Source organism: Prinia subflava, chromosome 6, assembly GCF_021018805.1.
Source record: "Prinia subflava isolate CZ2003 ecotype Zambia chromosome 6, Cam_Psub_1.2, whole genome shotgun sequence".
NCBI lineage: Eukaryota > Metazoa > Chordata > Aves > Passeriformes > Cisticolidae > Prinia > Prinia subflava.
In genome coordinates, this window is record NC_086252.1 from 25,060,936 (window position 1) to 25,086,520 (window position 25,585).

The 25,585-nt window shown below is 39.1% G+C and overlaps 4 protein-coding genes across 6 annotated transcripts in view; 3 read left to right on the plus strand and 1 right to left on the minus strand.

Annotated features, from left to right (window-relative positions):
- PECR (peroxisomal trans-2-enoyl-CoA reductase) overlaps positions 1 to 10,005 on the plus strand; it is a 16,988-nt gene extending 6,983 nt beyond the window's left edge. Inside the window, exons 3-8 of the mRNA XM_063400806.1 lie at positions 2,814 to 2,979; positions 3,651 to 3,732; positions 5,371 to 5,467; positions 7,646 to 7,756; positions 8,338 to 8,449; positions 8,569 to 10,005. Coding sequence (XP_063256876.1) covers positions 2,814 to 2,979; positions 3,651 to 3,732; positions 5,371 to 5,467; positions 7,646 to 7,756; positions 8,338 to 8,449; positions 8,569 to 8,657 — 657 coding nt within the window. The 3' untranslated portion in view covers positions 8,658 to 10,005. The remainder of the gene's footprint in view (positions 1 to 2,813; positions 2,980 to 3,650; positions 3,733 to 5,370; positions 5,468 to 7,645; positions 7,757 to 8,337; positions 8,450 to 8,568) is intronic.
- The window catches only part of ERCC3 (ERCC excision repair 3, TFIIH core complex helicase subunit), a 387,208-nt gene that overhangs the window by 299,973 nt on the left and 61,650 nt on the right, over positions 1 to 25,585 (plus strand). The window lies entirely within an intron of this gene.
- Positions 14,078 to 19,587, minus strand: LOC134551867 (collagen alpha-1(I) chain-like). The gene is made up of 3 exons (XM_063399850.1): positions 19,584 to 19,587; positions 15,190 to 15,971; positions 14,078 to 14,216 (listed from the first exon to the last, which is right to left on the minus strand). Exons 1-3 carry the CDS (start codon positions 19,585 to 19,587, stop codon positions 14,181 to 14,183), a joined length of 822 nt encoding a protein of 273 aa, XP_063255920.1. The 3' UTR covers positions 14,078 to 14,180.
- MAP3K2 (mitogen-activated protein kinase kinase kinase 2) overlaps positions 15,657 to 25,585 on the plus strand; it is a 51,744-nt gene continuing 41,815 nt past the window's right edge. For both annotated transcript variants that reach the window (XM_063400796.1, XM_063400797.1), the window contains exon 1: positions 15,657 to 15,792. The gene's annotated coding sequence lies outside the window, so the exon portion shown is untranslated. The remainder of the gene's footprint in view (positions 15,793 to 25,585) is intronic.

The window sequence follows — 25,585 nt, forward strand, 5'->3', positions numbered from 1 at the left end:
CCTTTCACTTCTGGTAGACCAGAGCTGTTCTTGAAATCAGCAATTCAGAATTCTGTTCACGATGTCTCCTTTCTGTGCTTGAACTCCAGCAACAGAACCTGCTGCTGGACCAGACCTGAGGGTAAAATCTGTTACTTGGACATCAGCAAGACAACTTCAGACAACTCAATACAGTGTACTTAGCACATATCTTGTGTCTGAGTTCACTAGTGGCTTTTCTTTTCCAATAAACTTTATAGCTTAGCATAGGCTCAGTTGGTTTATAAATACTTAATGCCTGTCTGTGAGAAGCCTGTAGTGAAAGACTGTGGCTTGGTGAGGAGTTGTGGATAAGAGATTCCTGTTGTTGTATTTTTAAATAACACAGCAGTAACACAGTAAAAATACCTGTTACCACTGTGCCAGAATGCCTATTAGCTCTAGCCACCACATCACAAATCTCTACCATTCTGTAGTGGGTTGTTTGCCTGTGTGTTTCACTCACTCGAGGTGACCTTGTGAATGCCTGTGGACATTTGTCTCTTTTTCCTGAGTCAGTGACTACTGTCATAGCAGTTATCTGAATATTATGCTACTGCATAATACATCTAAGTTGAAGTCACACACAGAAGTTCCTTATTGCAGAGCTCCAATCTTCTGGTTATGTCTGAAGTGCCTGATTTTGTTATTTTCTGTCTTTTTCAGAAGAATGTCCTAAATGAATAGCTCTACCTCATGTAGCTTTGCTTTGCTTTTAAAGAGAATCTTTAATAGCTTTTCTAAGAAGTTCATTCCAAGTGGATTTTTTAATTATAGCAATAGGAATCTTCTTTAGTACTAGTCACTGTGATTTAAATGTGTTCTACAGACCCTCCTTCTCCCTGTGCTGCTGGCTGCTGTCACTGTGTTTACTGTAACTGGGAGAAGCACTGCACTGATGCTTTTTCCACAGCACAGAAGACTTATGAAGATTGCTACAGTTGGAGCCATCTGAGCTGTCACTGGAGAGCCTTCTGGCCTTTCCTGGCTTTCAGAAAGCAGAACTGATATGTGTTTGTTGTTGGGTTTTTAATTTTTTTTTCCTGAGGGTGTGATGCAACACGTAGGAACAACAACAGTTCCTTAAGAGCAACATATGAACCATTTTGAATTGATATGCTATAGCATATAGTATACATTTTTTCCAGCTGTTGAAAACTTGCTTTAATGTCTCTTCTCAGTAGATATTTTTGTTAATATTTTCTGTCTTTTCTTTTTATCATGCTTAGCACTTTTCCTTCTCTCACTCATATCTTTCCACAGTCTGAATAGCTTTAGTCTGTACAAATCTTCTTTGTCCTGAAACAATTTTTTTTCCATAAATGAGCCCGTATTTCAGTGACTCACAGAGAATAATATTCAAAGCAAGATTCTCACACTGGCAGGGAGAAGAGTTTGATGTTGCTGAGCAAAGCATAACTTTTGCTGCCTAGCCAGACATAACTTTGTTCACAACAAGAGAAAAGTAAAAGCCAGAATGTCCTTGTGGCATGGCTGTTTTTGCAAGCTATGAGTTTGGGACTGCTGTCACAGATGTTTTGTCTTTCTGGGTTTTTTCCTCACATCCCACAACCCGCAGTGACTAATAAGTGAGGAATAAGATGACATTCAGAATTTGAAGATTGGGTTTAGGTATCAAAATTATTTTCTTAAGGCATTTTTTCTCAGCAGGCACTAGTTTTTCAGTCATTATATGTTTGTTTAGGTTTTTTCTTTCAAGATGTGCATCCTTACAGTATCCATACTATCCTGTTAAACCATCCTACACTGTTACCAGTAAAAGATGTAAGTCAGCTATTTATGAGACTGGGTTGGTAACACTCAGTGTCAAATACAAAAAATGCATCGTTTGCACTTTTTTTTTGTTTCTGATATTTTCTACTGCTAACTCAATACAGAGAAAAGCTGACTGATATCCTTCTCCTAGCCCAGTCTGAGTGGCAGCATTGCTCCACCTGTTTGGTTTTATGAGTTTTTTTTTTGTTCTGTGTTTTTCTCTGACTGTAGATGCTAGATTATCTTTTTATTTATGCTTGAGTAGGAATAACTGATGCATGGTATCTAGCTGTGATTGATGACGTAAGCAGGAAACAGTCATGTTGTCCCATTTCCTGTTTTTTGAGATAAATATTAAATTATTAAGTTGCTGCTATGGAGTTCATATTACTATCTTGCAATAATATTTTTGCTTAAGAAGATAATTTGCATTTCCAGCATTTTTAGGGCATATTGACATGTTTTGTAGGGTAATAACCTTCTTGCTCTGTGTAAGAAGATTGGCTATTGCCAACTCATATGTCAGAGCTGTAGTGCATGTACTAAACTTCTAGATAAGGATGATAAAACTCCACAAGATGAGTTATGTTTTCTATTTAAAATTGTCAGGTATATGGTCAGATAAAAATAACAGTAGCTATCTTATATAGAATTCTTTGCAGATGTCATGTGAATGCCCCCACTCTTCTGAGAAACATCCAGAGATTCTTAGTAGGTTGTATGTAGTGGGCTTTTGTGTCTGTTTGATTTTACAAACCTTCAGCAGCTGAAATCCTTTTCTTCTTTGGGTGCTGGTATTTTATGCAGCACCTGCATTACACCAGCAAAATTTCCAAAGTAAACATGGATACAGCTCAGTCCTTCTTGGCTGGCTAAACCTGTCATACCAATCTTACAGCCTCACTGAAGACTGACCTCCTCTTTTTCTGTCAGAAGGGCATGAGGGAGAAAATACTGTCTGAGAACAAAATTAGGTGTAGACCTTGATCAGCATGCCACACTAACAAATACTGTTTCAGGTAGAAGCTTTGGTGAAGTCTACGCTGAGTCTCTATGGGAAGATTGACTTTCTGGTGAATAATGGAGGGGGGCAGTTTGCAAGTCCTTCTGAAGCCATCCGTGCAAAAGGCTGGAATGCTGTGATAGACACCAATCTGACAGGGACCTTCTATTGTTGCAAAGCAGGTGAGGTCTAAACATTAAGCTTTTTATGTTTATTTGGTTTTGTTTTTTATGGAAATACCAGAAGATGATAAATGTAAATCTTCCCTAGCTTCTTCTTTTCATGCACTTATCTGACAGTGGATATTTGTTTTCCTTAATCTCATCCAAAGCTTTGCATTAAATGGTGTATTACATTTGTTCCTAAATACAAACATACTTCAGACAAGCATGATCTTCTGGTTAAGGTCAGGTTTGAGAAGTCAGTTGATTTGGATAGTCATTTAAAGGACTATAGGAAAACCACTTTTGTGGCCTGTATTCACTGTGTATAACACAGGAAAATACTTTCTTCAGGGATGTAAATTTAGGCTTAAATTTAAGTATTGTATGTCATTCTCATTGGAATAGATAGCATTTGGAATGTGGAAATTAATTTACATGGAAAAAGAAATCTTGACTTCCATCAAATGCTTCTTTATAGTCATTGAGCCTTTCCTGGACCATGCCTGTTGCCTCATGGCCTCACCTCTGCGTTGGCAGGCTGTGGTACAAACAGCAGACTGTTCTTCTAAACCAGTGTGACAAATGTGTAGTGTGACTGCACTTAAGACTTCAAATTTGGTTTCCAGTTGGCAAGTTCATTTGTATGCATTTCTTCTGATATTTATAGGTTATCTTCCTCCTTCATACAGTGTACAATGCCTGGATGCAGGAACATGGAGGAGCCATTGTCAACATTACTGCTGCCGTGAGAAATGGCTTTCCTGGAATGTCGTAATATATATTTCCTTTTTACACTTCCCTATCTTTTTCCCCCAGAAGGAATAACTGTTCCTAAACACTTCAGAAAGGTGTGTACTGGGCAGCAGCAGAGTACAGAAATACAGTAGTTAGGTCAAGAGAGAGCAAGAGTATCACTTGGCTGTATGTGTGGGGATCTTTTATTAATCCAGTAGGTGGCATCTCTGGTCTCTCTCCACTTGTTTATCACTTGGCTGTATGTGTGGGGATCTCTTATTAATCCAGTAGATGGCATCTCTGGTCTCTCTCCACTTGTTTATAAGAAATTACTACATTATAAGAAACTACTATAAGAAGCAAGACTTGCCAGTGAAGCTTTAATTGGAAATGGCTCCCTTTTCTGTTTGGGTTTTTTTGTTTGTTTGTTTTTAAACTTTGAAATTGAGTTTCTGTTGAAGAACTATAAAATATATTTTGAGCCAGTGTTGCATTATCTCTCTTTGTCCTCATTCAGGGTTGAATGGTTTAAATAACAACATTTTTTAAGGAACAGCAGAATATTTTCTCACTAGCTTGTTCTTCACAGTACGGAATAAATATAGAGATCCACACGGTGGTGCTGAAGCTACAGTTATTTGAATATCTCTGCTGTGCTATCTGGTTCAACTGTCATGGCTGACATGACATAGGCTGAAGGTGTTTCAATTTGAGTTGAACTAAGAGGAAAAACAAGCTAGTTCTGAATAACGGTGGAAAAATTTTCCTAAGTAACTGTTGTATGTAGATGGATAGACAAAACTGCTTCCAAATGAAATTGAGTTGAAACTTCTTGCAGAAGCGTACTGTTGAAAAATATATGCCTTTACAAGTCCAGCTACCACTTGTGCCAAAAGTCACCTGATACATGCTTTTTATAAGTATTAATTTTAAACATAAAAGTTGGCATATTTCCTCAGAGTATGCCTGGGGGTTATCTATTTCTGGCCTAAACATATGAATAAGTTATGTTATCTTACGTTTTTCTTATTCTTTCCCTGCATTTAAGAAGCTATTGTATCTATCTCCTCTTAGTCTGTTTTGCTAGGTTAAAGCAGCTAAATTTATTCATTTTCTCTGACTACAGCTGTCTACAATTCATTACTGCAGTAATTTTGTTTGCATTTGTTCATGCTTGTAATCATTTCAGACTAGTTACCTACAGCAGCAAGGCGTAGGAGTTCACTGACTCTTATGTCTCTATCTCCATCCACCTACAGTAATATTTGAATCGACTTATTTTAATCATGTTTGTCAGAAGATTTAAACCATCTTTCAGACCACTGTTCTTCCAAATGTTGCTTTACCTGTGCAGGCTGCAGGTAGTTTTACACAGTTTGAACTCCAGTTGTTTCTCTTTTTATAAGCCTCCTCCTGCTGTAGAGTGTAGCTGACCCCATGTTGCATTGGGAAAGAAATTTTACATATTTCTAGCAATGACAGGAAATCACACCATGGCTTGTTTAAACAGTGAAGCTATGGTCAAACTAGGAAACTAGAGAGTCTCTCTCTTCCAGATGCTTGGTCCAGCCACAGAAAACCACTCTGAATACCCTAGTGAGGCTGCAGTAGAAACAGCCCTGGAGACCCCTGACTAAAGGAGCAGATGCTTCCTTTGCTTTCTTTTCTCTATAGGCACTCAGGAGCTGCAAGAGCTGCAGTGAATAACCTGACCAAGACTTTAGCTTTAGAATGGGCACACAGTGGAGTAAGAATCAACAGCGTTGCTCCTGTAAGTAATGGCAAATTATCTAAATAAAATTAGCTATTACACATGTTCATAGTTAGAGCTTTTGGACCAAAATGAATTTTTAAATTTATTACCAGTAACTGTTTGTGGATTATTTATGTATTTGTTTATTTATAATTCCCTTACTGCATTCTTTGGACCATTTGTAAGTGTTTTGTACTTTTGGATGATGAGTCAGAGGATGTGGGATAAAATTGCTTCTGCTTTCTGCCTTGACTTGGCACACTTGGTTTTTAGGTTTTTTATAGCTAAATGAAATGATACTGGCAGGAGTTAGTGACCTGTTTTACAAAGCCTTGACATAAAGTTACTGAATGTTCTGTGTTTCAGTAATGGATACATTATTTTTAAGTTCAGGAGACTTTCTCTGTTTGAGGTTCAGGTATGCTAATGATTTGCACCTATGTTTACAAATTTACTTTGAAAATCTCTGAATGTCTCACATAATGCCTTTTACTTTGTCTCCTAAGTAAGTTAAGTTAGTTTAGCTTTAGCCATATAAAGATACTGTAGTTGGAGTGTACCTTCTTTCAGAGAAATCATAAGTAAAAATGTATGTTTTGATTTTTTTTCTTATCAAATTCATGCAGACAGGAAACCACTATACAGGTCAGCTAAAATATGTCTGCCACATTTCTGAGGAAGTAGACAGCAGGTTGTTTTAAATAACTGTATAGAAAGAGCAGCTACATTTTGTAGTGCTGCAGATACAGGAGTTATATTATAGAAGCTCAAGCCTTGACATTTGAGAATGTGTGATCTGTTGTAATTTTGTCTTACCCACAATTTATTTTCCACTTTTACTCCCTTGAAATTAAAAGAGGAAACATAAACTTTGTCTAGCTACTTCTACTGTCAGAATTTAGCTTATCTCACAGTGAGTGTCATAAGTGAAGTGTCATATTGTTTTAAGTGATCCCTAGGAAGATCTTGCTACTACTTTTGTAGAATGTCTCTGTATTCTGTTGTGCCTCTTGTCCTAACACATCTGGCTTGCTTTCTTTGGCAAAGCATAGAATGCTTAATGGCAGATGTGTGTTAATCATTCAGGTAAAGTCTTTTATGTAACCTTTGTGAGACCTAATTCATCCGGAGATGTGTTCAATGTTAAAATCTCCTGACTTGTATTTCCTGTTTATCTGCTTTTTTCTGATTTATCAAGTCTTGGGGAAGTAAGTAATTAAGACAGCACTATTATGTGAATATACTTTTCAGGCATGCTAATTGCCTAATGAATCATGCTGATTAGATATTATAGCACATGTCAGAAGAAGTTTCTGACAAGCAAACACTTCAGGGCTTTGGCTCTTTCAGAAGCATTTGCCAGCTTTGTTACTCTGCTGGTAACAAAAGTCCATGTTGTAGTTACAATTATACTTCTGTCACCTTTGTGAACCCCTAAGGTCTGTGGTAAGGACACAGAATTGTTGGTGTTTTATGGGAGGAGAGTAATTTGTGGAATGGATTCACAGAGAGGGAAGTAAATGTGCATTCTGAAAAAAATAGTTTCACATACGTTATACAGATATCTTAAAAATCTTAGTATATGCTTCAGGGGTGAATTCAAATTTTGCTATTTTGCTTTTGAGTCACAAAAGTTCTGTCCTAACTGGTGGATGTAACTCTGTGTTCACGTTGCCATTTTCTCTCTCAAAACTAAACTGGACTGTGTGGTCACCAGAGCAAACACAGTCATCTTTTTCTGCTTCTGCAGCAGGTAAGTAGGGAGAGTCAGAACTCTGACTGAAATCTGTGTGCTTCTGTAATTCACAATAAATCAGTCTCGTTCTACTACAGATGACAAGGAACTTTTGAGAACTTGTTCTTGAGGCTTTGTAGTTTCCTGCTGTAATTTAACATGAAATGCTTGTAATTTCAAAGCAGCCTCTGAGTTTTTTATACTCCACTTTTTTGTTATTGAAGTGACAGCAGAGATTTAGAATAATCAGAATTATTGTGCTTGAACAGAGATGTGGCTAGCAGCCAAATTACCTTCTTGTATAAATTATACTATGCCATTACATTCAAAAACTTGTGTTCAAGTGCTCTTTAGATAGTTCAGTCTCACAGAAAATCAGTAATGACAGCTTCACAATTTTAGAATGATCAGTTTAAATGTATGCAAGAGAACTAATGTTTCACTGTGCTGTTTTTAAATAGGGACTGGTATTTTCAGAAACTGCTGTTGCAAACTATGGAGAACAAGGTGTAATGATGTGGTTAAGGAGCATACCAAAGGTTCCTGCCAAGAGGTCGGCTGTTCCTGAGGAGGTAATGTATTTCAGAATGCTTCTGATACGCCTGTGTCTTTGTCTCTATTTTGAAACCACTTTATTATATAGAGAACAAAAAATATTTAATTTTGCACTGTAATGAAATATTTAAAAAGAAGAAAGCTTGTGACAATGTGTGGTTGTGCCAAATGAGAGACTTAGCCAGTAGTCACTGTTAGACAGAAAATTTAATTCAGCTGCCTCTTACAGCTGAAGTTTTTGATAGATATTATTTCTTGAAAAAGTCAAGTTCAGCAGGAAGGACTGAAAGAATGAATATTACAGGGAAAAAAGTGTATCTTAAAAGCACTTAGCTCTCTTCCACCAAGAGTGTGCATCTTTGATAAACTGATCAACCTTTTTTGTTGTTGTTGTTGTTTTGGTATGGTGCTGCTCTGTGACAGCTCACTGGTTTTCCTCTGTTAAATGCTTGATGTATGTGGCTTCAAGGCTGTTACAGTTTTCATTACTAAGTAGAAAATGTTACTCTATCCTGCCTGTAAAAGTTTTCACAAGCTTCTTTGACATGAACAATTCCCAGCAGTTTAAGAAAGATTAAAACTGTCATTCTTTTGCTAGATCTCTCCTGCAGTGTGTTTCCTGCTGTCTCCAGCTGCATCATTCATAACTGGGATAACCATGGTCGTGGATGGTGGCCAGAGTTTGTACAGCCATAGCCTAGAAATACCTGGTAAGAAACGGGCTGCAAAATAATGCCCTTCAAGAGACTGAAGTGTGCAGTGGGAGGATACAAAAGTAAAATGTCAAGTTTCTCAATCAACTAAGTAAATTCTTCTTTGTTTTCCTTAGATCATGACAGATGGCCCTCACCACCAGAAGGAAAAAATTCTGAAATGTTGAAAAAGCTTCTTTCTGGCGAGTTCAAACCAAAGCTGTAAAAGAAAGAGATTTTACCCTGGTCCTGATTGCAGCCTTTCTGATAATCTCACTTTGTGATTTGGCCTTATTATTCTCAGTAAATTTTCTTTTTTGCTCATATGTAACTACATTAAGTGCCTTGATTTTTGTTGGTTTATATTTAAAACTTTTGAAAGGCTTTACATGGTACAGCACTTCTCTGAAAACAGTCTTTTGGGAAGGGAAAAGATATAAAAGACAAATTATCCATTTGCACAGGCATTAAGTAATGAAGAATACCAGCCACAAGTAAATAAAAAGAATACTTATTTTGCAGTGAAGGTATCCAAGAGGGAATGTTTAGAAATCCTTCTGTTCTTGATGAATTTATTGAGAAGGTAATTTAAATCTTTTACTCTTTGTTGTATCAGTAACTCTTGGGTAAGTGTTACCTCTACAATTTCTGTTCAGCCTCATACTGAGTGTTCAACAATGGTTTTAAAGACCAAGTAGAGTAAGTATTTCTCTGAAAATAAATAAAAATAAGATGGAATACTGTTATTAATGTTTCAAACTAATATGGCATTTCATATTTGGAATGTTTTGAATTGTTTGCAGATATAATGACATAATGGAGTTAAGTTGGGTGCAACTTAAATTTGATAACAGAATAAGCAGGTAATAAATACAGTGATGGAAAACATCTATTGATACACAAATCTGTGTACACAAAACAGATACACAAATCTGTGGTGTATATTGCAGTGCTCTCTGCAGTATGCTACACTAGTAAAGGAGAAATTTGGAATTCTTCATTTACCAGCTAAAACACCTTTTATCCATACTGTGTTGTCTTACAATGTTAACAGAATTTTGTTCATTACTGTCTTTGGGTGCAGTTTCTGTGAACACTGTAGACATGCCATTTAAAAATGGGAAGTCTTGTAATACATCACTTGAAGAGGCCATATTTGTGAATTTTTCATTCACTTTAAGGCAAACGTTCCCATGTCTGCTACCTGTAGTGAAAATATAAAAAATAAGTAATGACTGTGTTTGTTCACTGTAAACACTGAAATTCCTCCAATCAAGTTGCTGCTATAGAAGGGAACTTTTAATGCTTAATTTTGGACTGAATGTAAGAATCTGATGGTTGTTTGTTCTCTGCAAAGATGTTTGACTTTTGTGTCTTTCAGTAAAATATGTGTTCTTATATAGGCACATGTAGATTGCTTTTTCATGAAAATGAAATTAATGCCAGTTTTGAGGGGGGAAGAGGCGTTTGAGCCATCATGTTCTTTCTGCTTTATCCTCTTTCCTTACTAACTGGACAGTCATTTATGTGATTGTGAGAAATTGATACAGAGATAAAGCCAACTTTTTATCAAACCTCTTGTGCAAGGTGTATTTTGTTTATTGCAAATATTAATTCAGGGTACTCAGCAAGAGGATTCCTGGAAGCAAATGCACCTGTTAGATAACTAACTCTAAAAGTCTAGCCCATTGCATTCAAGTGAAATTATTTAGTTTATTAACACATTATTTCAACATTCTTTAACATCTTTCTGGAAAAGAAACATGAATAAGCTTGAGACTTGTGGACCTTACTTTCTCTTTATGTTTGACTGTGAGTTTCTGTGGTACATGTGCACTGTGGATTTAAAGTGAAATGGAAATGCAATTATTACTTTTATTATATCCCAGAAATGTTCACCGAAAGATTTGAGTACATACTTGGAACTCATCAATTTTTAACCTTAAAAATTTCCCCTTTAGCTATGCTATAGTGTGAATATTCATAAAGAGAGGAAGTTTATATGTAATGATGGTGAAATTCATCATTCACCTCAGGAAATCATGAGAACATTAGAAAGATGAGCATTCTCCTGTGTGGGAGACAGGTTCAGTCTGCAATTAATAAATTCCTTCACAAGCAAATATAACAAACTTTTCTGCTTGTGCTGAATACAATTTGACCTTGCCCTTTTCAACTTTCAGCAAAGCAATGGATGTTCTAAGAAGATGTAACTTAGTTCTTTAGAAGAGACTGTGTGTGCTTTTTTTTTTAACTGGCAGGAAGTTGAAACAGGCAGCATTTGAGAAGCTGTAATGTGCTCAGCTTAGTGCAATGGGAGAATATACTCAGAATACTCTTAAGGGAAAATCAGGTTTAAAAATAGAGAAAATACATCCTCAGAAAGAGAAGAGGACATGTCAGTGTTGTCTGCTTTTCTTTGCTTTTTCTTTTTTTCCCCACTAATAATACCAAGGTTCCCCCATGAGCTGAGGCTCACTGTGCATAATATTAAAATGTTTATTACAATTTTTTAGATATTGGGATAGTAACTCCCTTGTTGTACTGGTTTTGCAATAATCACAGCCTTTCTTTTTGTGTTTGGGTTTTTCGTTTTGTTTTGGGGTTTTTTTGTGTGTGTGTGTTTTTTTTTTTGGTTTGGTGGGGTTTTTTTTTGTTGTTGTTGTTGTTTTTTGTTTTGTTTTGTTTTGTTTTTTTTGGGGGGGGTTTTGTTTTTTGTTTTTTTTTGGTTTTTATTTGTACTTTTGGGGGGTTTACTTTGTGTGTTTTCCATCTTGCACCATGGATTACATGAAGTGTTTCATTCTCAGAACAGAGGTTTTATTTTGGTCCTGCCTCTTTGGTCCATTTTTATGCAGATTAAAATGATTTTAAAAATTTTGCAGTGCATTGCAGAAACCCAGTATTTTGTCAGCTGGCAGCAAGAATGTTTCAGATTTCTGCTATAGTGCTGCAGATAATATCAACTGTAGTGAAGCTCTTCCTATGCCAACAGCCCTTGATCAAAGGGCATTGAGAGGTTAAAAGAAATGGGTGTGGTAGCAAAAACATCCTTGACCTTAAGATTGGGGTATCTGGAGTTCAGAGAACAGGGCTTTCTTTTATTTATTTTACAATGAAGGTGAAAGCAACTGTGAGAAAAGGCCTAAGGAGTCTCAGGAAGAATCAAGGAGAATTACTGACCAAACGCTGAAACTTAAAAAACATTTGCTGCACTGTATAATTGTAATAAGCAAAGAGAAGAATGTTAGAATGACTGTTACATTTACCATTCTGTTAGAAATTTTTGGTTGCTCTAGTATTTACCTCTGGCTAAGCCTGTGCCTATTCTGCCTATCTCTTACCAGATATTCATTTGATGGATTAATAGGTGCTTACCAACTGCTACTTTACTGTCTGGTGTTATATTTGAATATGTGTCATAGAACCTTACATTTGTGACAGCAGAGTAATTCAGTGAAAGAGAACTTCTCTCCATTTCTGTCAATTGCACTTGCCTTATGTTTTGCAGATCTCTTTGTTTTAAGCAGAATATTGTTCATTCAGGGTGTTTATTTAGCATAAAGCAAAGTCTGATTATTCAGTGGCTTTACTTAATGTCAGATGAAGTCTGTGTGGTAAAAATCTTCATTCTTTAAAGATTAACAGTTGTCTTGTTTACTAAAGGAAGAATAGTCTATGCAGTGTCATTCTGCAGTAAGGTCCCTTGTCTGCTTTAAGATGTAAATTAACAAATATGAGGCAACCACTGCTTGTTACAAGCATTTATGGCTGTGTTTAGTCACAGAATATCCCCTATAATCTTTAAGAAAGTGTGTTCTTTGCAAGTTAGAGTAATTTCATATACTTCTAATCATCATCTTCCAGCTTCCCCTTGCCATCTCAAATAGCAGCCTTGTGTTAAATGGCTGAGTGCTGCAGATGTTAGGGGAATTGTCTTATTAGTAAAGTCAACAGTGTCTGTATTCTGGGTTACTGAATATGGCTGAGTCCTAAAGGTAAATGAGTTGCTTTATGAACTTCAGTGATGGGGTTGGAGCAGACAAACCTTTCAGTACTACTGCCCAAGATCACTTAGTGTATATTACATTTTTATGCATCTTCCAGCAGTGGTTTAGGACTGTCCTCCCCAAATATTTGCTCTTCCTTTCCTTTCACATGAGCCTTACAGTGACGATGCATTTGTATTGGGTGGAAGTGGAAATACTGAGGTGCAGGCACTTGTTTCCTTCTGTCATGGGAAGGCACAGAAGCATAGCAGACATGACTAGCAAAGGTTTGAAACAATACTGCTCTTTGCTCAATGCACTGAGCTGGGTTTAAGTTTATGAACAGACTGTTGGCCCTCCTGCTGGGGAGGAAAGACTCTGGATCATGTTATAACATCCTGGCATCACAAGCTTTACCCTACTGCAAAAGAAGCCATTTGGACTTTGGTTATCTGCTCTGTCTCCAACAGCTCGTTCCTTTGTCAGTTAAGCCCTCATTTGATTAAATATATATTAAATTAATCACTAACTTACCCTTCTCTGGATGTCATTCATAACATGGTTATACGGTGCCATCTATAGGAAGGAGTGGTGGGAAGGCAAAGAAACTTTGGAGAAAAAGGGGAATGATGGCATGGCTCTGAAAAGGGGCTGGTTTGTTCCTTTTTAAAGTGTTTAGAAGTTGCGGGTCTAGTGTTAACTAATACAGGCACTTGTTAGCCTCAAGCAATACATGTAGAAGGTGAGAACCTCTCATTGCAATGAAGTATTGATTCTGGAATTCAGGGAGAGCCGTTCTGCCAGATTTCAGTCAGTTGCTTGAGTACACTATCCTGAGATGTGCTTACTCTGTAATTTCCATCCCCACACTTCCCAAATTCTGTCACTTGTAAGGGTTTGAACTGAATGGATAAATAACTGATAAACTTTATTTCAACTCCTGTCAGCTACTTTTTGTTGTTGTTGTTATTTTCCATATCAGCAATTATACTGTTCCTGTAAGATTTATTTTGCTCTGGTAGCATGACACATGATCCCAGAACCCTGCCCCTGGGTTTGGGCTGAGCTCAATGTGAGCCAGTGTAGTAAGTGCTGTCCCTCGATGTTGATAGGTATTTTTTATCTCAAAGTCAATATTTAGCTGTTTATCTTGCTCCTGGTGCCGAAGATGCTCTGATTGCTGGATTCTGGCATGATAGCACTGATGCCTGTCAGGATGTACATCACCTCTGCAAGGCACTCTCACGATGGAGCCCTGTGCTGGGCAGGCTTTGTGTAGCGATACAAAGCATCACATGGGCAGAGGAATGTGGGATGATTCTCCACAATCCTTGCTGGCTTCTTCTGTAGTGAAAGAACTTTGACTTCAAAACCTACTCTTCACAACGCCATCTCCATCAGTTCAATCCAGTTACAAGATGCTAAAGCTGACAAATGACCATGAAATGGAACATTAAGACAAGGAAGCACTGGATGTGTTTTCAAAGCTGTGTAAGCAGCTGTGGCTCATTGATTTTGCTTGATGGTGCAGGAGCATCACACGTCAGCATTTTCTTGGCTGTTTCCCTATTGTTTGGCAGAAAAGGTCACCTTTTTAACTTCCTAATTAAAGACTCTTGGTCATGACAAGTGTCTTGTGGACACCACTGACAGTTTTCCCAACTCTGGAGCGAAGTGTCTTAGCTTTGAGATGACAATGTTTCCTGCATGATGGCTCTGGAATCAGTGATTCAGTGCCTTGTGCCTTTCTTGGATGTGTTTCATCGGTTGGTCTTGAACACTGTCTTCTTCAGTGCCTTTTAAAAAATATGACAGTGTTTGCTTTTATCATTCTCTGCAGCCTATTTTGGTTGAAGATCTCAAAATAATCAGATAATAATCAGGCTATGGACCTTCATGGGCAATTACTTAGTTTCATATGTGGTTCCCACTGGAAATTGACACGTAAATCTTAAACTTCTGTTCAAGTATTATTTTACAGGTTTTTTAAAGGTGACCAAAGTAGCACCCCAACCCTTGTTTTGAGTAGATTCTGAGGGGTTGTCCAGGATTTGCAAACCTCGGGATGTCTTACACGTTAAATACCTCTTACCCCATGCCCTGAAAGCAGCGTGTGAGCAGCAGCTCCGCGGGGATTACTGAGCTGTGGAGTCAGCGCCCCAGCACAGTCCCTGCTGTCTCTGTACGGCTCTGGGTGAACACACGGCGCCTGACGGTGTCTCAAAGGGCGGCCGCTAAACACGCACAGGTCATTTGTGCATCTCACACACAATGGTTCATGCCTGTAGGGTTACTGTTAAATCTGTACAAAACTAATTACAGTGCCATGCTATTGTTCACCGTCATCGGCTACCTAAGACTGCAAGGGTAGCTGCAATAGCTGTCCTGCTACGTATCCGGGACTGCTTCCTCGCTGATTGAGGGTAGCATCCTTGTTCCCTGCATGTATTGACTTCCTGCGGGAAGCAGGTGACTCCTGCAGAGAGCTGTCAGTCTGTGCTGGGAGAAATGGGCGACTTGAAGGCGGCGGAGCGCCGTTCTAAATTGTGCTAAAAGCGTGCACAGCCCCTATAAGAGGCAACTCAAGGCGGGCTGTCCTGTGCTGGGCTGCGGTCGGGGCCGGGCGGCTGCGGTCGGGGCCGGGCAGCGGCGGCGGATTTGTTGCAGTGAGCAATGGCTACGGCTGTACCCCGGTGCACCTTCCCACCCTGCCCTCGCACGGCGCCGATCCCACAGCTGCGGAACAACACTAGGCCGGGTTTCTCTTACACTCGCCTGTCCGGGACCGGCAGCCGCTCCAGACGGCGCTGCGGCAGCGGCAGGAGCCTCACGGCCCCGGTGCCCTCGGCCCAGGGGTGCGGCGGAGGGTCCGGGGCGGGACTCGAACCGGGGACGAGGGTCCAGCGCGCACGCCCCCCCGCGGCCCCCGGGCGCGCGCCGTCCCGTCGCGGTGACGCGGCCGCGCGGTGACGCCTCGCGCTCCCGCCCCGTCACGGGGCCCGGCGCGCACGGGGCGGAGCTCGCGGGCGGCAGCAGCGGCAGCCGCGGCGCTTCACGCCCGACGCGACCCCCGGCCCGGCCCGGCCCGGCCCCGCCGCGGCCGCAGCGCCCCGAGGCACCTGCCCCGCTCCCCTCCGCCTGCCGAGTGGCCTCGCTCCTTCCGCGCCGGCCTCGGCGCCGCCTGTCACCGTCCCCGCCGTGCCCCGGCGCGGGCAGGCCCCGGGCCCCTTCCCCCCCTCCCCCGGGGGGGTGGGCTCCGCTCCGGAATCCTGGCCGCTCCCTCCGCGCCGCCCGCCCAGCCGGGGCTGCGCCCGCCGCCGCCGGGAAGCGCGGGGGGTCCCCGGCGGCCGCCCGGCCTCCGCCGTGACATAGGTCGGTGTGCGGGGAGGGGGCGGGCGGGGGCGGCCCGAGCGCGTGGGAACCCCGGGGCGGGTTTGCCCGGGGGCCCCGGGGCGGCGCGGAGGTGCCCGGGCTGGTGGCAACACGAACCCGGCCCGGTGCAGGTGTGGCTGCGCGGCGGTGTAGTTGTTTGCGGTACCGGCAGACGCACGCTAATGTTGCTTACTTACATTACCGCTGCAGTATCTTAAGTGTTTTACGTGCCTGACGAGTATTTCTGTCGCTCTAAACCTTCCCGTGATTGCTTGCTGATGCTGTGGTTTCTCGTCTTTGAATTGCTCTGCAGTGGTAGTGCTGTGAATTGGGTATGTAGGTCAGATTCTACGAGATGTTTTTGTCAGGGGAAAAAGTGAATGTTGGATTAATTATTCCCGTGTTGCTTTTGAAGTGCATTGCAGCACCCACGAGGTTGGAGGGCTTTTTGCCTTTTTTTTTTTTTTTTTTTTTTTTTCTTCCCTTGGTTTCTCTTGCTTCATAAATCTGCTTTTAGTTTTTGGCTGAGGCGTTACTGAAGATAAAAGCGCTAAATTAGCTGAGCCACTTCTAAGCTGTATTGTATCATGCAGTGTCCTCTAAGACGGTGGTAGAAGATAATAGAAGCCTGCCTTGAAATAAGGGGGATTTCTAGTCCGTGCAGAAAATGTCTCTCAACTACACCGTTTCTTTTCTTTAAACAATGCAGCACGTTGCAGAGCATTGAGGCCGTCGGAATTGTATTGCTGTGTATATGGTAGAGACGTATTAGCAGAATGAATGGCTACAGGCTTGTCTCCACTACATCTGGGGTTCTCTCGTAGCAAAGCACTTACTAGCGAAATACCCTAGAAAGTGTTCTTTCCTGTGGAGTTCCCTGTGGGTAATTTTAAGGGAAGGGACATTGATGAGCTAGTATTTATGCCGCATTGAAAAACCTTAGAATATTTCTTCTGTTGCTATTTTTTCCTGGTTTCACGTATACCTTTCCTTACAATGACTTTTCCTCAGAAATCTAGTTAAAAATAGAACTTGCTCTAATTCCTGTTTCCTTTACACCGTGTGGTCTATGATGACTGCCACCAGTCATCACTAAACCCAGATTTCATTCAGGTAGCAAAGCTGTAATAATTAATTTGATTTTTTCCCCAGGTTTTAGTGTATGTTGATAAAGCAGAGTAGGAAGATAACATTTGTCAGATTGACTCATTACTTGAGAAGAAAAATCTCTGCAGAGTTTGTCTTGATGAGCTCTGTGTTAGTGTTTGAATAGGTGGTTTACCTGGCACTAATTGAAGACTAAGGTGAAGAAAACAGAAGTTTTTGCGTTGCTTTCCTTGGCTTGCTGAGATTTCTAAACTGTCAGAGGAACCTTTTTTTTTTCAAGATAGCTTGGTAATCTTAGGAGTTTTATAGTAAATCTTACTAGGTAGAGAGCAATGACAATTCATTAATGTGGTGAAATGAGCATTATATTACTGTTTAATATCATTAGGCAAGCTGGGATTTTTTTCCTTAATGTTGATAAAACTAATTTATGGTAAAAATTAATAACCTTTCCATTTTGGTCATAGATGTGTCAGTGGTTCTTTGCTATGAATGTTGGGAAATCTAGTCAGTGCACAGGCTTTTGGAATTTAAAGCCTAATGATGCTAAATGCAGGAGAGATTGTTTTATTACAAAGTTTTCTCTGGAGAAAGCAAGCAAGTTGGTCAAGCTGTAACTTTAGTAACAGTTGCATTTTTTCCTGATCATTTCCTAGAAGAAGTTGTTCATATTTAGGTACAAATCAGAATTTCTGGGTTTTAAAACCTTATCATTAATAATAAGTATTTGTGGAGAACTATGGAGAAAAAAGCTTTGAAATCTTGGCAATCTAAAGTTATATATTCTTTTTCTTTCATATTAACTGTAGCTGACTTTTTTACCTCAGCAATCTAAGTCAAAAGTAATGAGTAATCTCTCTTTGTGACAAGTTGCTCAGTGGCTCTCTACCTGGGCATCCTCTGAATTTTAAAGTAATGTTTTCTTATAAAATGCAGCCTGAGTATGATAAATGCAGCCTGATAAAAATATTGATTTCCTTCATTTGTTCCTCCTCTTCCACAGCACACAGCCAATGGTGTTCTGATCTGTGGAGAGGTACTCATATTTTCTAGTAATATCTTCTTAAATGTTTCATGCTACTAACATTATTCTTTGTTTAGACTTTTTGGAGAAAAATAAATGAATGATGAAAATTTGACTGGTTGATGTAGTTAAGTACATCTTAGATACATTTGCAGAAAATGTCATGTGTTTTCATGTATATGACAAGCTAACATAAATATTTATATTGCCTAGTGACTAGGTTTTTCTAATTAGGCAAAGTATCAGATTTGCTGTCCTGAAAGTTTAATTTCTAAATGCAAGCTTTTAAAATTCTGAAGTACAACTGGCACAGTATTAAACTGAAAAAAACCCCCAAAAACCCCAACAAAACTGTGAATTCTGTTAAACACACTGATTTTACTGTGAGAAGAAAGAAAAATCTCTTTAGGAAGAAATATTTCTTTTGCTATTTTAATATTTTGGTATTTTGTAGTGCTAAGGTCAAAATAGACCATGCATGCTATAATTGCACACAGCTTGCAGAATAACATGGGAACATGTTCAGAATTCAGCGTGCTATTTGTGATTCACTTCTCACTTCTGGATCTTGGCATGACATCTTGATTTAATAACATGACAAATGAAGTTTATGGCTCTAGGTAAACCTGTTTTCTTAGACTAACCATGCTTATTTGCAGAGTTTTCTGGGATGTTTTAATATATTGATCTTAAATGTAATCTTTCAGGAGTGGCAGGAAGACTGGTGACAATGAGAAAAGGAAAGATGGAATTCTGTATTGTGGTATTGCAGGGATTCCCCTGGGACATGGGAACCACTGCTCTAGAGATACTTGATCCACAAATACACGTGGCATAGTTTAGGGCCCAGCTTGATGAGGTTATTTGAAGCTGGACTTATGTGAGCAAGGCCAAAGCAGAAGTATCTGCATTGTCCTTTAAAAACCAGCAGCTGGGAATTGGTGATGCAGGGAGGCCTGTAGAGACTCGTCTTTGTCCCATCTGTTTGTGAAGTCTTACTTAGGTGTACTTCTGTATCTCAAATTATTGCATACTTTTTAAAATATACCAGCAAACTTTAACTCAGTTTTTCATGTGAGAGGAAAATAGTTTTCTTTAGGCTAAAGTATTTTTTCTTTGCTGTAACTTTGTTTTCAGCTTTTTTTCCTTCACAATATATTTCTCACTTGCTTCTCTTTCTGTATTTCCAATCATCTTTTGTCCATTTTTATGGATTATCTGCAGCAGTAAAAGATGCTGCTTTTTGTTTTCCTGAGATGATTTGTGCCAAGTACACTAACAGTCTGACAACAGCAATGTAATAAAATTCATATGCTTCAGATGTTTGTATTGGAAAGGCTGTACTTTTGAAGCTCAGGTATGATAACACTGATGAACATATCTTATTTGGATGAAGAAAGAAATGAGGGATGTGTAAGAAGGGAAGGGATTTCATGAGGTCAGCCCACAACAGAGGCAGAAGGAAATATGCTGAAATCATGTGTGACAGACATTTGTCTGATCTTCTCTTAAAAAGCTCAGAAGAGGGGAATACCACACCTCTTCACTGGTCTATTTATAGCTGGTACATGACTATTATTGTTGTTAGGAGGCTTTTCTTAACATTTAACTCTGCCTTGGTGTTAGTTAAGCCAGTTAATTCTCATCCAACTCTTGTTACTCATGCCGGATAATGGTTTCTGTGCTCTTTTCACTAAATGTTTGCATACATGAAGACTTCCTCTGTATCTTTTTATTTTAGACTTCTCTTTACTGAACTGGGCAAACAGGATTTTTGTTGTTCAGTCTCACTGTGCACTGATTTGTCTGTATCTTTTTCCAAGTTCCACAGACGGTTTTTGAGCAACAGAGTAATTAAGTTACTCTGCAAGTAGAAGAAGTAACATGGCCTTATTAAAATGTCATTCCAGGGTGTGTGCATGCAGGTATGGCTGGGTTCTGTTTTTGTTTTGTTGTTGGGGCTTTTTTCTTTTCTTGCCAACAGCATCAGGTTCCTGGCTCCTGCATTTGCTAACACAAGAGCTCATACTAGTGTTTGTTGTATCAGCTATCTCTTTCTTCATATATATGAATTGGAGTTATCTTTCCACGGCATATAACCTTGTACTGTATTGAATTCAATCTTTATTTTGGGTTTGTTTTCTTCTATTAAGCATTTTTAGACTTAGCAGAGTATGCACTTGCTGCTCTTCTGTATCTTTCCCAGCACGTGCAATCCCTGTGGCTTTTGATCATAAGCCTGCTCTACAACAGGAAATTTGATTAAGGACAAGTTCTCATAGGGTTAGATGCAGCTTCTGTTGGGTTTTATACATGTGCTGTCTTTTGAAGTAGATTATATTGCTGAGGTAACATCTGTCAGTGTAACTGTACCTGAACAGGCCTTTTGCCATTTTCAGATGTCATATGGTCCAGTGACATAGCAGAAGTCACTGCTGTTAATCCTTATAGGCATGCTTTACTGGAAGAATTGCAGAGTCAGCTATGGAACAGATGTGTGCAGCATGTTCTCTGGTTTTACTCCATTTTATCAGACTTATGTAAATGATTTATCCATAATTTTTGAGGCTAGATCACAGATGGGATGAATTTTGCAATTCTTTCAGCAATGTGTTCTTCACAAAAATTTAAACAGACACCAATTATGATTACTAATGAAGACCTCCTTAATTTCTTGCAGGAAGAATTATTCAAGCAGCCAATGTTGATTACATCTCACCTATCCTTAAAACTATTTTAAAATAATTTAGACAAGACGTGTATAAATGCTAACAGTTTAAAAACCATGTTATTAGAAGTAACTATAGTCTCATCTTTGAACAAGCATTTGAAAACTGGAAAAATCTGGATCAAGCTGTTTGAATTTATAATAATAATAAAAAAAAAGAACAGAGAGCTAAAATACTGACACAAGCAGAAATTAAACTTCTAAAGAAAATCTAAAAAAATGTACAACATTCTGTTGAAGAGCATGAGATTTGTCACCCTAAATATTTTAGTAATGCAGTGGCTAAAAACTGGTAAAGTTCAATCTGTATTTGTTGTTTTGTCACTGTCTATGTCTGTGTGTTTTTAACAGTGTCACAATTTTTGTAACTCCACCATAAGACTTCATTTTAAAAATAAAAATCAATTTGAATAACAAACCACCATGGGGATTGTGGGTTTTTCCTTCCATAATGGCTTGATGATAACTGTCTTGGTGTAAAGTTGGGTTTAGAAAAGCATTTTTTGCGCTGCTGGTAGCAGTAAGCACAGTTACTTCAGGCAGGGGTGAGGTGGACAATGTAATGACTTTGTAATGACCGACTTAAAGGACACCTTGCTGCAGCAAGTTCCTGCATGGAATATCTGTTGTGGTTCTGTGTCTGTGATACTGGCACTATCATGAATACTGAATGAGACTTGCAAAAGAAGATTTACAGGTTATTGGTGATCTGTCTGGCAAGTTTTAGGTAAAGTCTTAATCCGTGATAGAATCAAACGAAAGATAATCCAGTATTCTTCCCTCAATGATGAGCATGAATGAATGCTTATGGAGGAGTGACAACAGTGTAAGGATTCTTAGCTTGAATATTCTTTCAATCCCTATTTTTCGTAAAGGTTGATTCTAAATCTGGTATAGTTTTTGTGTAGCCAATAATGTTTGGGTTTTTTTCTTAGCTAAATAAGAATGCATGCAGCTAAATAAATGTCTGGCATCCAAATATCTTTTTGTAAAAAATCCCATAGGTATGTTAATGATTCTAGTAAAAACTACTCCCTTTTTGACTTTCTAAACATTTGTACTGAATTCCTTTGGTACCACCTTTCTTTGGGAGGAGAGTGAACATTCTCTGTATATTATAACAATACATCTCTCTGTTCCTTGTACAATTTTGTAGCACTTTATCACTTTCTCCCCACACCCAAATGTTATTGCAGCCAGAGTCCTAACTTGCCTATTTCTTTTCCCCTGTAGAACCCATTCTATGCCTTTGATTGGCCACCGCCTCTACTGTAGTCAGTCCTCTCCTTGCTCTCCCAAGTAGTCAGAGGTTCAGAAAGTTCCTGTTTCTTGGACAGTTTAGAATATATTGAACAACACACACTGTTGTGGAGGCCCACTGGTATCCTCCTTCTTTGTGAAAACAACTTAGTCTGTCCTATGTCTTCTGTGTTTTAACCAGTTTATTCATGCAAGGGTAGATCTTTCTTATGCTGCGACTGCAAGAAGGCCTTTGGCAAGACTTCTTCAGCACCATAAATCCAAGTAGACTGTGATACTGAGTGAGATCAGTTCTTTATGCACATACACAGAGTGCACCAAGATTTGAAAATGAGGATCTCTTTTTGTAGAGCCATACTGCTCTTCCCTGCTCTATCATGTATGTCCATTATTTGTACTTCGTTATAGGTCATGCTTAATATCGTGTAATTTCCTGGAATCTCTGCATTATGCTTGTCATCTTTTTTAAAAGATCTGGATCTGTGCAGTGGCCAAGAGGGTTGATTCCAGCATGAGTTCTTGCTCCTTTCTTTGTGTTATACTGTAGAAATGTGAGACCAGCTAGATAGGCTGATTGTTAATTAAAATGTAAAATCTTTTCAGCTGGATCATCTGTTGGCTCCAGTTCTCCTGCTTGTCATTAATGTTCGGTGGGACAGCAGCAGTTCAGGTAGACAAGAGGAACTTCTCCCTTGACACAAATGTAACCTTGGCACCCCAACAGTTGTCCTAAAGTTGATGGTTACAAATGGGCACATACAGTAATACCTTCTCTGAAACTTTTGAGTCTTTAATTAGTTTTTGTTATTAGCGGTGTTTATGAGGATTTTTACATTTTTATCGCTTGAGGGAAAAGTATAATAGTGAAGCATCATAGATGTTCTGATAATTTGATCCCCGCTGCTAAGGGCTGTGCTAGTGCAAGAAGGAAACCTTATGACAATATGTTGTCTTTGTGTCTTTGCATTTAATGCTGGAATGTTTTGACAAAGCTAGGTTTCTATTTTTACATTTTGGTTCAAATGTTATTATGAGAGTTTGGGTTGAATTACGTTTTTTTTTTTTTTATTCACAGGAGCTAAAGATTATTACAAAAGTGTAAAGTGACAAAGAGTTTGTGCACCTGATTGCTTAGCAATGTCTTGGTGGTTTAGCCTCTCTGAGTCATCCAGTTTAAAACACAGTGCCTATTGCATATGGGTAAAAACTTAAAAATTTCTCCATTTAGACCTACACAGTGAGACCTGCTTCCTACAAAAATGCTGCACAATCATGTAAAAGAATATTTGGATTCTGCATACTTTGTGTTACCTGCACGTGTACACATGGTTTTCTCATTTTCCATTAGTGTATATTAATTACACACTTAACTTCTTGGTGCTATTATTGATCTCTCTGTGCAGTTCCAAGTGTGAGAGGTCTGAGTCTGTCCATACCTGGGGCTGCCTGGTTCAGTTCATTGCAATTTGTTGTTGCACATTTTATTCTTGAATTGGAGATAGATTCAGGGATGTTTTTTCTATGCTGTGTTGGAAATCTGTATGGCTTATGAATGTCTTATCTACTTAAATATTCCATGTTAGCATATTATGGGTTGTTTTTTCTTTTTTTTTTGCATTTTATATTTCAAGGATAGAAAAAATGAAGGAACTCTCTGACTGAATGTACAAAGCTAATTTGAATTATGATGAAAAGAGCATGTGGGGTGCTTAATGAGGAAGAATTGAATATGAGCCAGGAAATGCATTTTAGGCAGAAGCTCCAGGTGCTGGTGCGTCATTGAAGTAGGAAAACATTACAGCAAGGCAGCAGAAGATGAGAAAAATCATAGTTGTATTACTGTATTCTGGTTTTGCTCAATGTATCACTGCCTTGAGTAGTGTGCAGGAAGAACTGGGCTTTGAGGAACAACTGTGCTTTGAGGAATGAGTAAGATAGTATATAACAAAGACTCCTCACTGAGGACATTTTCTCCTTTATGTCTTGAAGAATTTGGAAGATGAGTGAAGAGACTGAGCTGTCTTCATGGTGAAGACAAAAATGCCAGTGGATTATATGCATCAAAAAGGCTCATATGTATCCTTGTGTTAATTTTCTTTGGTACTTAATGTGAAGTCGTGATGTGATTTGCAGCCATGATTAAAACTCTCCACTGCTGCAAATCTGAAGTAGTTGAGTTTTGCTCTGGATGGAATATTCTGTCAAATATGACTGTTATACTGGAAAAAAACAAAGCTTTGCAGTTTCAGTACCTGAAGGTAGATAATAAAACTAGGTGTAGAAATGGAGAATGAGTTTATTCGTCTGGCTTATTTCCCAAACTGCTTATAATTCAACCCATCACAGTCACCAAACTGGAAGATTAAGTGAAAATGATAGAACTAGTTACTGAAGCTTAAAGAGGTGCTTTCTTCTATATGTCCTCAAAAGACATATCTGATGATTGGTAGGTAATCACAATTGTACATTAATTGAAATGCTCCAGTTGTTTGCAATACTCAGTAACTGCTGGAAGACTGCATTTTTTCTAACGTACTTTATTTTTGCTCATAGACTATTGTTGATAAAAGTGGTTTGTGATAGGTTTACTCTTTTAGTGAGTGGTTACTCTTAAAATCCATTTATTTATCACTGGCTGCAGCATGATCTTCCTTTCTTAGAGTAGTGAAGGTTGCAGGAATCATCAGTACTGGTGGTGCTGGTAGGATTAATTGGTGCTGTGTACAATTAGTTCTTTGGCTGAAATGGTGATCTTGAATGCAGTCACAATGATGAGAGCTAAACTGTATTTTTTAGGGTATATGCTGTGAACTGTCTGTTGGACAAAATCCCCTCCAGTTATCATCCAGCAGGACCTTGGATGGAGCACAAGCAGTTGCATTTGTAGTGAGGAATGGTTTTCATTGTAATATTTGTAGCCCTTCTTCACAAGTATTTTGACTTGTTAGTCTTAAGTTTGGAGTAAAACTAACATTGGTGCCACCATGCCAGCTTCAGTACAAGGGCTCCAAATGGCAGCCACAAGTGCTGAGCCAAGAGCACCACTTGTGATTTTTGGAAGAAGACACAGAAGCATCTAAATCTCATTATAACACTCACTGTAGTGCATGTTTCATGGGATTCTAGAGTCTAAAAATTTCATACACCTGTTTTGTTTGAGACACCTATGCAGCTACTCAGTTCATGTTAGATAGTAAATTAGGGTAAAGTTACAAACATAACAGAAGTGTTTTACTGTGTGTGTTTGTCAACACTCCAATGTTATCTTAAGATATTGAATTAGCTTTAAACATTTTTATGATGTGAATAGCACTAAGCAGTTTGTTTAGCATATAGCCCAGCTAATGGTAAGGAATGTTCCTGTTGTGGTGCTGTGGGGCTTTCCACCATGATGGTGGTGATAAATTTCCAAGAAGCCAGAGTGCCCTGGAGTCAGTGATGCAGTTATGTGTAGCCCAGTGAACTGTCTCTCTTACTTTTTGACATATCTTTGTGAGAAAATCTGGTCTTGGATAAGAGAGGAGGACGAGCAGTCAATTTGCAGCCAGTATGTTCTGTTGCCAAATTGGCAGCACTAACATATTTTGCAAGGTGTCACTGTGGTGCCTTTGTGCAAGTTTCAGCTGCTGTGACCCTTCCTCAATTTAACATTTTTAAGTTTAAAATGTAAAAAT